This window comes from Triturus cristatus, chromosome 4_1 (assembly GCF_964204655.1).
Source record: "Triturus cristatus chromosome 4_1, aTriCri1.1, whole genome shotgun sequence".
NCBI lineage: Eukaryota > Metazoa > Chordata > Amphibia > Caudata > Salamandridae > Triturus > Triturus cristatus.
Window position 1 is genome coordinate 431,029,473 of NC_140585.1, and position 19,440 is coordinate 431,048,912.

Sequence of the window (19,440 nt, forward strand, 5' to 3'; positions counted from 1 at the left end):
CAAGACCTGTGCGACTCGCTGGCCACCGCAAGTCCATTGCAAGATCACAGACATCCACGACAGCTTCAACACCGGCAACCACTGATACCCCAGCTCACACGACCACCACCCGCACCAACCACCCTATCTCCTGGACCAACATCAATGACGACAACACCATCAAGATCATAAACACCGTCCACTCCAGATCCCCGGAAGACCCCTGCCCACACCACATCTTCAACAAAGCCAGCAGCACCATTGCACCCCATCTCCGGAAAACCATCAACATCTCCTTCGAGACAGCGACCTTCCCGGAGAGCTGGAAGCACGCAGAGATCAATGCCTTACTCAAGAAACCAAGGTGGACCCCAAGGACCTCAAGAACTTCCGACCCATCTCCCTGCTCCCGTTCCCTGCGAAAAGGCCATCAACAACCAACTAACCAGCTTCCTCGAGGAGAACAGCCTCCTGGACCTGTCCCAGTCCGGGTTCCGCAGAAACCACAGCACCGAAACTGCCCTCATCGCTGCCACCAATGACATCAGGGCCTTGCTAGACAACGGAGAAACCGCGGCCCTCATCCTCCTGGACCTGCCAGCCGCCTTCGACACGGTCTGCCACCGCACACTACGAACACGCCTCTACGACGCCGGAATCCAAGAGAAGGCCCTGGACTGGACCACCTCCTTCCTCTCTGGCAGAACAGAGTGTCCGCCTCCCCCCCTTCCGCTCCGAAGCCACCGAGATCATCTGCGGCGTACCCCAAGGCTCATCCCTCAGCCCAACGTTGTTCAATGTCTACAAGGCACCACTCGCCCATGTCGCACGATGGCATGACCTCAACATCATCTCCTACGCCGACGACACCCAGCTGATCATCTCCCTCACCAAGGAACCCCACACCGCCAAAACCAACATCCACAAAGGAATGAAGTCCGTCGCCGACTGGATGAGGAACAGCTGACTGAAGCTGAACTCGGACAAGACAGAGGTCCTCATCCTTGGATCCACCCCCTCGGCCTGGGACGACTCCTGGTGGCCGACCGCACTAGGAACACCCCCAACACCCACCGACCTCACACGCAACCTAGGGGTCATCTTCGACTCTACCCTCTCCATGATGAAGCAGGTCAATGCCGTCTCCTCCTCTTGCTTCAACACCCTCTGCATGCTTCGCAGGATCTTCAAGTGGCTCCCCACCGAAACAAGAAGGACGGTCACCCAGGCCCTCATCAGCAGTAGACTGGACTACGGAAATGCACTCTACGCAGGAGCCCCGGCCAAACTCCTGAAACAGCTCCAGAACGCCTCCGCACGCCTGATCCTCGACATCCCTATCAGCAGCCACATCACACCCCACCTGAGAGACCTGCACTGGCTCCCTATCAACAAGAGGATAACCTTCAAACCTCTCACCCACGCACACAAGGCACTCCACAACACCGGACCAACGTACCTCAACAGCCGACTCAGCCTCTACACCCCCACCTGCCAGCTCCGCTCTGCAGACCCCCGCTGTCCCCCACATCCGAAGAGTGCCGGCGGCAGATCATTCTCCCACCTCGCCGCCAAGACATGGAACAGCCTCCCAATCCGTCTGCGGCAGACCAAAGACCTTTTGACCTTCAGAAGACTTCTCAAGACCTGGCTCTTCGAACAGTAGCAGCTTCCCCCCTCCCCCCTAGCGCCTTTAGAGCCTCGCGGGTATGTAGTGCGCTTTACAAATACCATGATTGATTGATTGATCACTTTATTAAACAGTGCAACCCATTTGACTATAAAACAAGGACCAGGAATCAGTGTCTAATCTGGTTAAGAAGATTTATTAGAAGTTTAAAGTCAGGTTAAGATAAACAAATCTTAGTGCCATGCTGTAAATATACAGAATAACAATAGGTTAACCCAACCTCTTTAGGCATCCAGTATAAAGTTGAAGTTTAGTCACAGCAATACAAAAGATCAACAACAGAATTTGATGCTCAGAAAAAGTTTATGATACTCTCTTCCAAACATGAGTGAAGTCTAAAATCATCGAAGTTAATATCCAAACTAAGGAGGATGGTTTAAAACCCTACAAGATCTCAAACATCAGGGAAATGCAGAAAAATATGAAAATGCGGGTAAGTGCGGGAAGGTGTTAGCATTTCAGAAGCTCAGTCAAGAGTCTTCTTGGGTCAGGGAAATGAGTGTTTAGCCCAGTCCACATTCAGTAAAGAATCAAAGGGAATAAGCATAGAGGTCCAAACCTTTCAAAGTCCAAAGGAAATTGGTGGTAACCTCAGCCAGTGTGAACTCCAGTAATTTCCACCGATTCTCCAAAGTAATCCCCCTCTGATCGCATCATCAGTGGCTCCAATGCCCTTTCCATTCTCACGTTGCAAGTTAAAACATCAACGATTTCTCCCAGAAAAGTAATGGGAATGGTACTGTCCTTTGTCACCTGTGGCTCTTTGCAACAGTGCTAAATGGACACTTTCAGTTAATACTCTGGCTCTCCATGTTGATTGTCATGGTCTCCTTCTCAGGCTCTCTCTCTATCACTAGCATAGTGTTGTATCTATTCTCAAACTAACAAACCATCTGATTTGAACTTGCAAGGAAAATATATGCAACCAGAAAATGGAAAACAGCATGTCTTGCAGAAAGAAATATGGGCCAACCAATGTCAACTAAAAGTATTAAATCAATGGTGTTCATTTACTATGCGTGTGAACATTCAACTTACAAATAAATGAAAAAATGGAATAGTTGTACATTAGAGTCACATTACACATTGCATACAGATGGAATCTTGATTACGTGTGCATAAGTATGACTAAGAACTACATTTAAATTCAAATATGGAACATTAGTACAAAAATTACATAAGTCCTTCTGGTTTCTAAAGTAATTACATTTTAATAGTGTGAGGAGGGATTATTCAATCACCTATAAACAGTAAATGTAATTTAACGAATTAAGGCAAATAGTGTATATATGAGTTCCTAACTATACAGTGAATGTACTTTAATAGTAATTTCAAGTGTAAAACATTACATTAATATTGTTAGGACACACAACGTGCATGTGCTAAGTGCACAATTATATTGCGTATTTGTGACGTGTAAGGGTGGAGCCAAAATTACACTGCTCCACAATCAGTCATAGAACAAGCCAGTAAGCATACTTTAAATTCCCAGTCGTCCTTTATCTGCTGGAGACTAATTCGATTCAGCCGCAATTTTATAAATTGTCCTGTGGCGAGTGAACATATAGTGTCAAAAATAACAGTCAAGAAAACACATAAAAAATAAACAAACGAGGACTCACAAAAAAGGAGAGAATAATGCCTCTTGTTGCATGATGATTTTAGCTTTAGCGTCTGACAAACGAGGTCATTATCCACTACAAACCACTGACAACTGGTGAAGAAAGTGATAAAAACAAGCGTCAATTTGTAAAAACCCCTGGCATTCCACGTCACACGCTACCTACCATAGTGTAGACTTCGAGGAGCCCCATGGAGGAATACAACAAGGGGAGCCATTATGGTAAAGAAAAGACTTTAGAGATGATTTGGTGCTTTGCAGCCCATGTGTGTACTTATTTCATTAAAGGTCTCACCCTAACGCCACACCTGAATCAGCGTATGCATCCTCCCGACGCTGCCATACTGAGAATGTGGCTTGAATAAATGCTGTTGTTGGCACTGAATGTGGCTGTTTTAGGATTCTGTCACATACCATACTGCGCATGGGGCTGCTGGCAAATGTAGTCCCACTGCCCGCTATATGCGCTGTAGCACACTGAAAAGGAAAACAAGGATTCTTTTTTAAAACAACATCCAGGCTGAAGCCAAATTAAAGGAGATAGGGACAAAAGGGATATATTCTGAGTGTTCACTGTTTGATTCCTCCGGGCATCTTAAGCTGGCAAGTCTCTGTGGGATACATTTGCATGTTTAAGAGGGCTACTTCTCCGAACAAACTAAAAGAGTACTTTATGCACCTCCAACATGATTGGTGGAGCAGCGTAATTTTGGCCCCACCCTTTCATGTTTAACTAGGCAACATATATGTTCACATATGGCCTTATGTACGCGTGTGATGTAACTATAGTAACCTAATGCAGTACACTTGAACAGTTACAGAAAGTGCATCTACTGTGTAATATTGACATTTATATGAGTGTGCATATTAATGTTTTCACTTAGAGGAACAACAAGGTGCAGTTCTCACATATATGTACATTTGTATGGTTTGAATAACATTGTAATTGTAACATGTTCATGTATTTCTTTAAATAATACTATCCATATATCTCTAATCTGCATTTAATTGTGTAGTGAGATGCTTGCTGTACTAAGTTGACCAAAGGCCTTAAGCACTGCCATTTCTTAACGTTTAAATTTTGACATGCATGCTTTGGATGCAATTATGTTATCTCCTCTGCAGGTGCAGTTGCATGAGGTCACAGTTAAAGAAAGGCACATTGTGTGAAAGACTATGGGGCATATCAACAACAACCGGCGATAATTATCGCTAAGCGCACTTAGCGCTAGGATAATTATCGCCGGCTAGCGTGGATTTTTATCGCTGAGATAGCGTGCTATTAGCAACGCTTATCTCAATAGCGATAAAAATCCTCACGCTAAGTGGCTAACGTGAGATTATCGCTGGGTTTCCAGCGATAATCTCACGTTAGCTTGTTGATGGGGACAGACAAACTTAGCCATGATATCCTCCTTCCATAGGATATCATGGCTAAATCAAAAAAATACCATACGTAAAAAAGCAGCGTTAACCGAGGTTAGCGCTGCTTTTTTTGTCTCTAACAGGGTTAGCGATATTCTTGATAATAGGAGAAATGTCGCTTAGCGACATTTCTCCTATTATTTTACTCTGGAACGCCCCCTTTGCATCTCATTAGAGATGCAAGGGGAAGCGTAGAGTAAAAGGGTGCTAACATGCCAATTTGCATGTTAGCACCCTGTTGTTGATAGGGTGCTAGTTTTATCTCTGCTTTTTTGGCTTTTAAAGCCAAAAAAGCAGAGATAAAGCCCTTGTTGATATGCCCCATAGTGAAGCTCGAAAAGATTATCTTTTGGCAAGGATAAGAAGATGTAATGAACGAAGAGAGGCTAATGTCCGAGTGGATTAGGGAGACAGGAGAAATCCAAGGGCGTTCTGCTGTGTGGACCAAAGGAAAGAAATCTCGAGTGTAGTTGCCAATTTTTTGTGTTTGAAAGTGGAAATTAATGAGACATGTGAGATATGATTTTATGTCAAGACAGGTGGCTAGCATTATGCATAATCTTTTATTAACTCCTTCTGAACAGCAACACAACTTAAAAGCTCCCGGAATGGAACTTAAAACATCACAATCAAAAAGAATCTTCAGCCCATATAAAGTATCTATGTCCTCCATTGTCTTCCTCTTTTGTTGCTGCTTCTGAGCAGGATAAGTATATTGATTATGCTTTATGATTGGTCGTTTTGATATTGAGAGGATGTGTGTATGTTACCCAATTTATGGGTATTATGAATGGATGTGGAGATTTAATGTAAATGATTTTTTGATGCTGGTACATGTTTTGTAGTTTTGTAGGTTAAGTGGAAAATCCCATTAAAACTGAGATAACAAAGGATTCATTTAAATGAGGGGATCTTGATTGAATGCAATTTACATGTTTAGCGAGCAGCTTAGAGAACTTCTATGGAGGTTCTACTATGCTGTCACCGTTCTACGCTTCTCTGACTTAATAGGGTTTCTCTGATTTCTGGATTAGAATAGAGTCTAGTAGATCTTCTTTGACAACCTCAAGTATAGGCAAGAGGATCAAAACTTTCAATCTTCGCACCAGACTTTGTTTCTCATCGTTTGTATATCAGCCACAGATTTCCTCATTTGCTTTCTGTTATTGAGGATACATTTTGTACGTCCCTTAGTGATTCTGTATTTTTATGCTATGTTTCTGCAACTAATTTATATCAGTTTAGCTTTGAATTTGTAATAAATCCATACTTAATCCCACAAATCGACTCTGAGCTTTACTGTGTGGCCAAATGGTTTACACTGTAATTGGTAAATTGTAGATGACCCTAATTCCTTTATTTATCAGGCACTTATTACCTTCCATTGCAGTGGGTCAGGAAGAAGGAGTTCATGTTCTATGCATTCTCAGTGGTATTCCTTGTTGAAGATGGGTAACAACCCAAACATGTGTCTGCAACCAGCACTGACTGTGCCATCACTGAGGGAAAAAAACACTTACTTGTTAGAAATTGAAAACCATGAACTGCATCTACCATAATCCTTTGAGAGAATGTGTGCTGATCTGCTAGCAGCGAGTTCCCCCTCCTTGGCTTACCCAAGATTGCCATGCCTATATGAGTAGTAAAAATCCCAATATTATAATTTATTTGCCATAATAACAGGCAAACTTTGTAGGCTATATCTATTTCTTTTAAAAGGATTGCCCTGGTTTAATCTATCAATGCTCCCCACTAACCAATTGGTGCTTACAGTAGCGGCTGAGCCCTTTGTAGATGTCTGTTATGGGTTCAAGCTCTGAGAGGTGCTCCTTGGATATCAGAAAGTTGCTGACAGCTAGAATGGAATTGATTTCCTCTGGGGTTGTAGGGTGGAGGTGTGGGGCACACACAATGTGTCAGAAGCGATGGTGGGTGGTGCAGGAAAAATGAGAAAAAATGGATACTCGCAAGAAGTATTTTTTGCTAGCAGAAAATGTATCAGGTACAATTTAGCTTGTGTACACACAATGGGTATGCTTATCGCTGTCAGTTTTGATGTGTAATTTGCACACGCTAAATTGAAACAGACAACTCTTCCGAAAACATTATGGGGCATATTTACAAGCACAGTGAACCGCCAGAACCTCACTTTTCACTGGGCTTACCCATATCTATGAGGCCACGTAAAGCCACCCTGCTTGGCTTTTCATGGCCTTGTAGATGTGATTTTGCTGCGTTGCCTTAGACTGCGATGGGGAGGCATGCCATGGGCATTATGGTATTTGACACATTCCCAGAATTACAACATTCTGTAAACCTGGGAATGCGTCAAAGCCTACAATTCCACTGGGGTGGCATATGGGTTGTTTTTGTAAAAACAACCACCTGATTTCAAAGCAGACACCATTGCACCATTGTGCAAGGGTACCTGTGTTGGCAATGGCAGCCATTTGTGCACCAGCGCTGTGAAAGAGGAAAGGAATGCAACTTATCTCATAGATACGGCACATTCCTGCCCTTTTCTTTTGACATAGGGCAGCACAGCATGAGGACTTGAGACGCTGCCCTAAGCCAAAATATTGTAAATGAGGGCCTTACATCTCGTCAGTCTAGAAACCTCTCTTAGTCAACGCCCACTATAGCTTTTTTCTCTCCACTTCTCTATAAATCACCTTTAATTGTTGTCTCAAGCTACGGCATTATACAGGGCTCCGTTACCCTGTGCCCAGGTTTGGAGGGAACATGGAGGTGGGGGCAGAGGGGGGGGTTCGGGAACACAAAAAATAAAGTAAAACTTACCTTAATGCCGCACCGCCGTCTCCCGCCACATTGCTCTCTTCCTGCTTTTGGGCACAGACTCCCAGACTGCACTGCAGCCAATTCTGACACTGCATGAAAGCAGCGTCGGGATTGGCCCGAGCCCCTGCAACTTATGCTCCTAGACAGACCAGGTGCCTGTGCCTGCTCTCTCAAGCCCCATCTGGGGCTGGAGAGAGCTTCACATGAGGGTTTGACCGGCCTGAGACGGCCGGCCAAACCCTCATGTGCAGTGAAAGGAGTAACCACCACTCCCCCATCAGCAGTGTCATCCCCTGGATCCACCCCAAGACTTGTCAAAGCCCTGGGGGCGAGTCCAGGGCATTAAAAAAAAAAAAAACGATACTAAAACAGGTTTAAAACCTGTTTTATTATTGTTTTATTTGCTGGTGGTGGCAGGGGGGGGACAGTGCTCGTCCGCTTCAATGGAGCGGCAGCCGCTGTTTTAATAGCTAATCCTAATCAGCTATTGGTGAAGGCCCTTCAGCAGAAAGGATAACATTCACAAGCTGACCTCTGTCATATATTGCAATAGTATATTTCAGCTCCTGTTCTAAGAACGCTCTTGGCTAGCAAGAGGTCCTTGCATGACAAAAAATCTAAATCATGGGCTCCCTGTCCTGATCTGCCTCAGTCTCCTAGACTCTTCCCAGGTTGGCCAGCTACCGTTATTCAGCCTCAAAGTAATCTCAATGTACAAGTTCCCATCTGCCCCAAGTCCTCTTCTGTGCCTCACTCCAATGTTATCCCCGTGCATAAACATATCAAAGGGGAGGGTGCTGCATGAGCTTTCCACAAGCAGAGGTAAACTGGAACATCTGGGGGCTAATCGTCTGTACACCATTTCCTGTAGGGCAAAAACGAGATCACTTTACCATTACTGTGTTTATTGTGCTAAACTTTTCATTTCGAATACACAAAGTGCTTTGAAATTATCCATTGCTATTAAAAACCACAATACACACATCAGGATCCCTTGTGATTTGCAAGGGAAAAGGGGAAGCCAGGGCATCCTACTCCACTGTGGTCTGCGAAGGTATGCACAACGACCTTATGACTGTTGTTGCAAAGTATTGCATGGTTAGCAATGGCAGTCGTTTGCAAAGTCAATCTTTGACAGCTTACAGTGTGTTGAGCAGGGTGGCTCAGCAGGAAGAGCCCCACCGATTGCTGCATGCTCCCCTCCATGCCGGAGTCACAGTGCGCCATCTTCTCTTGAGAAAAGTGTTTTGAAAGCTATTGAAAGCCTGACTATTCTGAATCCCCAACTTCTGAGTCTGCTGCTTAGTTAGTGCTGGGGAACCCCAGTGGGGTAGCCAGGAGCTCTATACATAGAACACCAAGAATGAGAATGCTGGGATTGAGGTCTGCCACCACAGGCCTCCGCCACAGGATTCGCGACTGCTCTGAAGGAGTCCCAGTCAATCCCTGTCCTTTAACATGCATGAGATGAGCAGCCCCAGAACTTTTGTGTATCGGGCCCAGATTTCTTCAGGTCACCACTTACAATATTTGAATGCCACAGCCGATACCTGAGCCATTTACTTGTGTTAATTAGTGTTCCTCATGGGTTGATGTTCAGGGCTGTTTTGTGAAACTTGCCATCATTTATTTATCCTTAAACCATCTGGCTGTGTCAGAATTGAACCGGTATCGTTTTCTACCTTTTCAAGCTATTCAGTTCTGATAGCTGTAGCATTATAGCAATGTTATTTATTGATTTATTTTGGGTTCTCTTGGGTCCTGAGCAGCAGGTTTTCACTCTTGGTCTGTACATGCCCTAAACTAGATCATGTTTTAAGGCGAGAGCACTAGGATTTAAGGACTGGTCAGCAGGGATAAAGTGCACATTGTCCTAATGCCAATACAACAATGTCAGCAAAGTAAGGGAGCGAAGACAAAGAGGGGAATAGTTACAAGCCATAGGTGACTTTGTGATGGTGATAGCAGCTTCGCCTTATTTACAACGCGGTGCTAAGCCACTTACGTGACGTAACGCTGCCTTGTAAATAAGGCACCCTTTCACGCTACACTTAGCGTGAAAGGGGAGGGCAATGGGCGTTGTGGTGGGCGTTCCACCGCAACACCCATTGATTTTGACATTGCCCCCTATTTACAAGAGTGCCAAAATTAAGATCAGGGAAAACTTGGGCTTAAACAGGCAAAACGAGGAGAAATACTTTATTTCTCCTCGATTTTGCTGTTTCCATGTGTGCTGACTAGGGCAGCACACATGGAAACAGCAAAACGCCAATGATTGTTTATGTGCAGGAAGGTCGCCCTTCCTGCACATAAAAAACATTTTTAAAAAAATGCTGTTTTGCAACTTCTATGTGTGCTGCATTAATCAGCACACATAGAAGTTACAAAACAGCATTTAAAGATTGTTTATGTGCAGGATGGGGGGCCTTCCTGCACACAAACAATCTTCCCCTCAACACAGGCACCCATGCACTTTGGCGCTAGGCAGCTATATGTAGCACCAGTGCAGGGGGAAATGCAGGGCTGCACCATATTCTAGTAAATATGGTGGAGTCCTGAGCTTCTAAAGTGACGAAGTGTGTCTTTAGCCTTCATGACTTAATAACGAATATATGATGCTACACCGTGATCAAATACCACGCAGAAGGTTACAACGCGGACGTTACATCGTCCATGTTGTTACCACGCATGGCATTACATCGCAAGTCGTTTCTACGACTTGCACTAGATGGTGTGCTGGACTTAGGAATAGTAAAAACTACTATTCCTACTCCAGTTAGCGCAACAGCAGGGAATGTGTTGGACTTAAAATCCAACACATTCACTGGTATTGCACGCCATCTAGCGCAAGTCGTTGAAATGACTTGCGATGTAATGCCATGCGTGGTAACAACGCAGACGATGTAACGTCCGCATTGTTACCAAAGCGCATGGTACTGATAGCGTCGTTGTCTCCCCTTAATGACACGCTTCGTCACTTTTTTGTAAATATGCCCCAGAGTTTGGTGGAATACTATACCAAGGATGTCAGGTCTAACAGACAGGTATACTGAACACCGTTCACACCTTTAATTCGGAGCATTTTTCTTAACACATGTTGTTCTTGTCCGCTCTACTATCAAAATATACACCTAAACTTGTATGTTACATTAAATTACTGAACTGAAATAGTGTGCACCTAGATGCTCTTATCTCTTGTGTTGATGATCGCTTATTACGTTGTATGATATCTGTGTACTTTGCAAATGAGCTTAAAAAAAGTATAAGCAACAGGACTGACTGACGTTAAGTCACACTATATGGGGGCCCTTAACAGCAATAAATCCACTTACCTCAGCCCTTCGCCTCCTCATCAGGCCAACATGCGATCGAGGGGTGATCTTTGGTTTTATTTTATTTTAATTTTTTTATCTTGCCTACTCCAGGCCATTGCACATCCTATTGGCTAAAAGTTCTTGAACTTGTTTCCAATTACTTCATTTTGCCTGTTATCACCTGTTTTTCTGCTTCTAGGTAAGATTTCCTGTTGTTGTACAAGCGTCTGTTGCTTTGGCTCTGGAATAGATGTCAGGGGAATTACTGCCCTCCACCTTTCCTATCTTTTTTTCTGCCCATTGCCAGAGTAACGCAACATGGTGCAAATCACTGCGTTGCGTTACTCTGCCCTGGATAGGTGTTCCATGGATGTTGTATGGGTGTTCCCACTCAACTCCAATGGTTTTTGACGCATTTCAAGATTTACAAGAACTTGAAAACCTGGGATTGCATCACAATCTTACACCTACCCTGGGAAGGTGTAACAAGGAGAAATATCTCTATTTCTCCTCGTTTCTTCCTCTTACTGTGTGTGCTGCATTCTGCAGGCCCCTTAGTTTTGACTGGATTTCTTTTTGCCATTGTCCAAAACCAGCATTCCAATATTTAAAAAGTGTTAAAATAGTGTAGTAAAGCATGAATAGTACATTTATCTGATGTAAAATTATCCACGGTATCTTAACTATTTTAGAGATTGATCTGCCTGTGCTGTAAATCATTTCGAAGTACACTCACCCATGATGAAAAGAACAGCAACCCAAGGCAAACAAAAGTACACCAATTGCACTGCAACAAATGACATGGAGGGAATGCAAGCTGTTCATATGACAACTGAGTGGAAAAATAAACACAGCTGATGAAAAAACATAAACACCTCTACTGAGGTATAAATTAATAAATTATGCAGCACAAAGTTCAAGACCAACATGCGGCTTCATGTGGTATTGGACACTCATCAACTTGAAGAACAAGCTTTTGACTGTAATTGTTTTGTCAACTGTGTGCACCATTGTCACTCAGGGAACAGAAGATGCTTAGGATCAGTGTTCAGATCAAAGATAGGAGTTTATAATCCTCAATCACTTCTTTGCAGTACTACTTCACAACGTCAGACAGCAGTAAGACTGTCATTGCTTGTTGGCACCAGCCCTGGAACCTCCCAAGGTAAGTAAAGCGAAGTGAATTCATGGGACTATTCCCATGAAGAACAGGGTCAAAACTGATTTGCATATGGCTGAGTCCAAACTGAGGTCGCACGGAGCGCAAAATATGCTGGATTTGGATGCGGGCGCAAGCAGTTGCCAGTGGCTGAGATTAATTCAAGCATTCCATCCATCACCTTGTTGTTTTTGCATCTGATGCCCTACGTGTGCTGAGTATGCCAGGATGTGGGTCCTGAGCTCACTGTGCCACTGGAACCAAGCTATTCCCGGCTGAGGAGCCCATAACGAGGGTCAAACCGGTCCTCAGTTGGTTGAGTTCCGGTTCGGGGATGATCAGGCCTGGCATTTCAGGCCGAACAATTCCCATGAGGAACAGGGTCAAGGCTGATTTGCATATGGCTGGGTCCAAACTGAGGGTCATATTTATCAAACGGTTGCATTCCTTTTGCACCACACAATGGGGTGCAAAAGTGACGCAACCCTTAAGATGCAATTTATGAAGCCACGCAAGGCCCCCTTGAGTGGCTTTGAGTGGCTTGATAAATCCGGAGTAACGCAACGCAGCGCAAATCGCTGTCTTGTGTTACTCTGACCGAGGGAAGCATTCCATGGGTGCTGCGTGGGTGTTCCCATGCAAAACCCATGGGTTTTGATTCATTCCCAGATTTACCAAAAGTGGTAGACCTGGGAATGTGCCAAAACTGCTACACATCCCCAGTGGAGTAGCAACGAGGAGAATTATCTTCTTTTTTATCCTCGTTCTTTCCTCTATGTGTGCTGGAAAATACCTCAGGGAATAGTTTTTGTGCAGGAAGGTGTCCCTTACCAGTAAAGTGTCTTTTATTGCCCAAAACCAATTCTGCTTGCAAAGCAGGCCAGTTTCAGCATGGTGCAAGAGTGCCTGCATTGGCACTAGGCAGCACATTGTAAACCAGCACTTGGAAAAGGCAAGAATGTGCTGTATTATGTTAAATACAGTGCATTAATGCCCTTTCCCCATCAAGCAGAGCGCTGCTTGATTTCTACATAAATATGCCCCTGAGATGGCATGGTGGCCAAAAGATGATGGATGTGTATGGGGTCCTGATCGATTGCCAGTGGCGGAGATTAATTCAAGCATTCCATCCATCAATTTGTTGTTTTTGCATTTGATGCTCTAATTGAACCAGATATGCCCAAACGTCAGTCCAGGCTCACTGTGCCAGTGGAACCAGGCTATACTCAGCTGTAGAGCCCATAACAAAGGCAAAATCGGTCCTGCGTTTTTGTGTTCCTGCTTATGGAGGACCTTACCTGGCAGTTTGGGCTGGGCTGCTCCCATGAGGAATAGTGCCAAGGCTGATTTGCATATGGCTGGGTCCAAGTGAGGTGGCATGGTGGGTGAAAAAGTATGGATTTGTATGCAGGCCAGAGTGAATGCCAGTGGCCGAGATCAATTCAAACATTCCATCCATCACCTTGTTGTTTTTGTATTTGACACCCTAAGGGTTCTGGGTATGCCCAGACGTGGGTCTCAGGCTCACTGTGCCACTGCATCCAAGCTATAACCGTGTGAAGAGTCCAAAACAATGGTGAAACCGGTCCTGGGTGCTGGTTCATGGAGGACCTGGCCTGGCAGTTTGGACTGGAATAATTCCATGAGGAACAAGGTGAATGTTAATTTGCTTATGGCTCGGTCCAAACTGAGGTGCCATGGTGGACAAAAAATTATGAATTTGGATGCAGTCCCGAGTGATGGCCAATGGCTAAGATTAATTCAAGCATTCCATTCATCACCTTGTCGTTTTTGCATTTGATGCCCTATGTGCATGGGTTATGCCCAGACATGGATCCCATGCTCACTGTGCAACTGGAACCAAGCTGCACCTGGTTGAAGAGCCCATAACAAGGGCAAAACCGGTCACGGGTTGCTTGTGTTCCGGTTCAGGAAGGATCTGGCCTATCAGTTCGGGCTGTGCTGTTCCCATGAGGAACAGGGCTAAGGCTTATTTGCATATGGCTGGGTCTAAACCGAGGTGGCATGTTGGGCAAAAAATTATGGATTTGGATGCTGTTCCAAGCAATTGCCAGTGGCTGAGATAAATTCAAGTATTGCATTCATCACCTTGTTGTTTTTGCATTTTCTTCAGTACTTTGGGAGGGTAGAGAAGCAAGAAGCTTGGTTGCTGGTTGTCTAGCACCTAAGGGTCAGCTGAGGTTTTCTTCAGAAGGGGGCATATGGTGGTGTGTTTTCAGGTGTCCGGGAAGGTAGCTGTTCTGATGGAGTTGTTGAGTATTGTGGTCAAAGTTGCGTAGATGGGGTCCAGTCCTTTAGTTAAGATAAAGTGTGGGAAGAAATCCAACAGCATCCCAAAGTGAACAGATCGCATAGTTGCTGGGGTTTCTGCCGAGGTGATGATGGACCAGGAGGTCATGGTAGTTAATCACATTGGCTGTGATTGTGGATACGTATGGCTGGGTGGTCACAATTGGAGATATTGTTGATCGTGTGGCTAAAATGGTGGGAGATCTAGGTACAGAGGTAATCCAAGCGGTAGTTGAGGTTGCCAAAGAGGATTAAGGAGTTGGAGTCAACAACCAGGGACGCGATGAAGTCTGAGATGGAATTGCCAAAGTCAAATCATTGTCCGAGTGGCCAGCAGAATTGGGCACCTCCCAGGGTGGAGTTGTAGGAGACATGTAATTTAAAAGCCAGATTGCCGTCAGTGTTAGCAGACCTAACCGAGCACTTTATGTTTTCTTTGAAGATATTGTCTAGTCCTTCTCCAGTACAGGTGAATTACACTGGTTTCCAGATGAGGTTCAAATAACCTGCACCTCTGGTGATTCAACCCAACCAGACAGACATGCCTGTGTTGAAACCTCTACTGTTTACAGCCACTGAAATTCTGTGAGAGAAATGCAGTAAAACGAAAAACGTGAAATCAGTGCATCAGTGGCACCTTCTCACAATGCTGTAACGGCCTGGTTCATCTACTCTTACACCAGCCACTCTGAAGGTTATCCTTACTTTGCTCGATGACTAAGGGAAAAGATTGGCTAGACCATCCCAAACATGATTTCCAACTGCTTCTGGTCGCAAACCATGCCCTTTTTCTAAGCTCATGAAACTCCAGGTCCCTGGAATTCCATGGATTGTTTGGCAGTGGATGGAAAGTCAGACATGCCTACAGATCCAGCGCAGGACTGGAAAATGGGGAATGACATTTACTGATACCCTCCCTGCGTCGCAGACCCAACATCACACTAGCTCATTCACACACGCAGTCATTCGTGGGGACCATAACACCAACATTCATACGTCTCTCTCACGAGTCTGCACACACAGGAGGGATGAGTAATTCAAGCGCTGGACATGTGGGGGAAACACCTTATAACCTATAGGGAGAGAAAAGTTATTTTACAAATTATACATTAACATCCTTTGCCTATAGATCCCTAATCCTAAACATCAAGGCACTCCACCCACTTGGTCAACTGACCCATTTAGTTGGATTGGTTGATGGGGATTTTGAACCAGCTAAAACACATTTTAAGACTCGGAATCCTTAAATGAAAAACCACAAACTCATATCTCTTGTTAATCAATAATTGTTTATCTAAATTTTCATAATGATTTATATTTGCATTTGTCTCGTCAAAGTTTAGAATTTCTAGATCAATTCAAGTAAATCGTAGAACATCATATTTACCTAATCTGGCTATTTGGAGTCCTCTAATTCATTGGCTCTGCATAACCAAATTTTGTCGTAAATTGTCCAAAAAAGCAGGCCAAAAATCAAAGCCCTCTGCTCAGCACGTTACAGTCCCCAATTTATCAAAGGACCAGAAATCGTGCAAGCAAATATCATAGCCCGTGGATTTAGAAAAAGTTGGCAGTCATCAAGCGGTCAGGCAGTATCTGGACCATCAGGAAAGGCGTCACGAACAAAGGTGAAAAGAGATGAATTACCCCTCCCTATTCTACTACCCTTTTTATAATAAAATCAAGCTAAAGAAGATACAATTTTAAGCTTTAGGACAGTCGTGATTGGCTGGTTGGGATCGTCCGATTCTTATTCCCAAATTCTTAGTACAGTTCGAGGGGTGAGGTCATTTGTTAGCGAAGTGTCGGCTTGTTCCGTTTTACTGTAAGGTTGATTGTTCCCCTGTCTTGGCGAACCTCCAGATTTACATCCTTGACCGGGAACATGATGAGCAAAGGTCGCTAAGCGGTTCAGGATATTTCTCGCACATGCGCAGTTCACTCCGCGCCTCATGAGACAGTGGCCACTTCTGCGTGCGATGTCAGCGGCCATATTGGATTTAGGCCCCGATGTCAACTTGAGCAAAACAAACACAAAAGAATAATTAATTCATAGAAATGGTGATTCTAATGTAAACCCTTTACTAATCCCTCTATGTGCTTGTATTTATCTATCATATAGAGACATTTAAAGCTATTATATTCACCCTTTTCGCTCCTCCTCGATGATGCAACATCACAAAGCAACATATATCATGCAGTATTCTATTACCACATATACTATTCATTAATATGCGTACAGAATTTAGTCATAAGCTTTATTTAGCCATGCAAATAGCAAATTCCATGTGTAGTTTAAGTTTTAATAATGTTGATTAGTATACATGCAATACTCGTTTAATATTATTATGGTTAATAGATTACATAATTAGTATTTTCATGCAACAATAGAGGAGGTATACAAAATTTTGCACTACCTGCTCCATCACTACCAATAAGCGAGTGCCATATCTAATACCGCTATCCAATCACTTTTTAAAATTATTTTCTGAGTTTTTTCTTCATAAGCTTGACATGGCTGGATACAGATGGCTGTTGGTGCTGGTATTTTGCTAAAAACATTAACATTTGGGGCCAGATTTAACAAGATTTTGCATCACCTATGTGCGATGCAAGGGGGATTTATCAAGTCATGCAAGGCCACCTTAGCGTCGTCCTGCATGGCTTGAAAAATCTAGAGTAACGCAGGGCAAATCGCTGGCTTGCATTACTCTGCAGTAGAAAGGTGTTCCTTTGGTGGAGTGTGGATGTTCCCACACATCCACCCATGGATTTTGGCACAATCCTAAATTCACCATTAGTGATAGACCTGGGAATGAGTCCATTTGACACGTATCCCCAGGTGAGGGATAACAAGGAGAAATATCTTTATTTCTGCTAATTGTTTCCTCTTTCTACGTGTGCTGCCTTCTGCAGCACACATAGAAAGAGATAAATGCCTCAGGGTTGTTTTCGTGCAGGAAGGTATTCCTTCCTGCACAAAAACAATCCTGCCTACAAAAGCACGCACCCTTGCTCTATGAAACAAGGGTGCCTGCATTGGTGCTAGGCAGCCAAAAATGTGCCAGTGCTAGAAAAGGACAGAAATGTGCTGTGTAATGGTAAATACAGCACATTCCTGCCCTTTCACGCAGTGCAACAAGGTGGCTTGCTGTATTGCGCTGCATGAAAGAATGATACATCTAATGATACATTTAAACATATGTTTTAGTAAACAGGAAATCTCAGTCACATAACTAGCATGAAACTTTTATATGCATTACCTTAGCTGAGATGGACTCTTTTTCCTCATCAAATGTTTTAAGGATACTTGAAGCTGTATTTAAATAAAAGCATTCCACCACATAATTCTCATTGGTCCTTTTACTATATGTCTTAATATTTCAAACATTTACAAATAATCTTAGCAGAAAAAATTATAATTCATACATTTACAGGAATATAAAGTTACTACACCAAGAAATTGTAGTGTTTTACTATTAAAATACATTTTCTTAAAAATCAGCATTTGCTCATCAATTAATAATCATCTGAAGACTTTTAAAAATAAATGTTTTTTAAAACTTTAAAGAACCAGTCATGGCATATAAATTACATTTACATTTTTTTCTTAGCAGCAACCCATTTTTACTCTAAAAAAGTCCACTGGCTAAAATTAAATTGCTTAATTCTTATGGAGGATTTTCATCACCCCTTAGATCCGAAAATATTCTTTCAAAGTGCAGAAATGTCAAGCCTGGGAGGGGAAAAGAGGAAGGCAGTGGGTGAATCTGACATACATTTGAAGGATGGCACATGAGGGGAACAGGTGAGTTGCAAAGGTCTTAACAAAAGATGATGGATTTAAAAATGTTGAGTACTTAGAAAAAATGATTGACACGCCATAATTCCTTGAACTGCTATGGTAAGCCACAAAGATGGCTCTCTTAGGTTAAGGGTGAAGAAAACATATATTACTTGGTTATAACCGATGTACCAAGTGTACATTTGTGTACTAATGCATGTAGGTACTGGTGGGCTGGGCTGAGAAAATTACTTTAGTGGAAGCCAAGGCTTTACAACCAGCTTTTTTCACACATGGTGAACCAGCATTCACAACTGTTCTGAAGGAGTCAGCACCTGGAGTGCCAGGTTGAAACTGACAACGTGGTCAGAGCAGCTTCTTTGCGTTGTACATTTTTGTCATAAGAACAAGGAACAAGTATTGAATGCGGAAAGTCAGGTTTTATGAAGATCAGGTCTGTGAAGATAGGCAACATTCTAAAATAAAGGGGTAAGTGAATACTAGGTTGGCTATATCTCAGGATGGGTTGAACAATTTGCTCACAGAAGTTGCAAATATGTGAAAAATGTTGAAATTGATTTACAGCTCCTGGAGATGTGAAACGATACTAGTGTTATTCCGACAAAACATTATTTGGCTCTCTAGAGGGCATCTGCTATTCTTTGGGATGGAAATATTTTGTTCTTAGAATGAGGCTGAATTGGAACTTTTCATATGTTTACACAGTTTTGCCATTTGAGTGGAATTAATTCCTCAGCACTTGATTAATTTGTTTAAAGATTTGCAACCACAGTGATCCTATTTTGAGTTGATCAGGCTTACATTCAATAAGTTAATTTGAACGTAAATGACACAATTCTTCTAACTACTTTAGAGAAAAATAAAGTAATTTTGCCTCCATCCTGTTGGGTAGATGTGGATTCCATTATTAATGTAACTTTATCACAAACGGCAGATGTTCAACTAGACTTCCTTCAACTGTAAACAAATAAGTATCTTTTATGGAGAAGACCTTCGCTCTGTGTCGCTGACTCAATCAAAGCTGGATTAATCCAAAGCAAAGTCATTGTTTTTTAAATCCAGTCCCATGGAGAAAAGAAGTCTTTTAGTGGCATAATCACAATGTTGGGTCAAATGAAATATCCACTGTAGAAATTTGTGAACTATAGTCACCGCATTGCTAGAGACACAAGTTTGAGATCCTTGTCATACCGCAGGCAACCCAGTTCGACTATTTTGAACAACAACTTCCTTTCTTTGAAGAATCAAGTAACTCAACAGTTTTTTCTTTTACTTTATCTTCTTGCTCTTTTAATATCCTAGGGTTGAAAGAAAACAAGGAATCTTAGCAATTTCGGA

At 43.2% G+C, this 19,440-nt stretch overlaps 1 protein-coding gene across 1 annotated transcript in view; it reads right to left on the minus strand.

Annotated features, from left to right (window-relative positions):
• Window positions 1-17,645: 17,645 nt before the first annotated feature.
• CRACR2A (calcium release activated channel regulator 2A) overlaps window positions 17,646-19,440 on the minus strand; it is a 727,465-nt gene continuing 725,670 nt past the window's right edge. Inside the window, exon 18 of the mRNA XM_085652578.1 lies at window positions 17,646-19,400. Within this exon, the coding sequence (XP_085508704.1) occupies window positions 19,313-19,400 (88 nt within the window). The 3' untranslated portion in view covers window positions 17,646-19,312. The remainder of the gene's footprint in view (window positions 19,401-19,440) is intronic.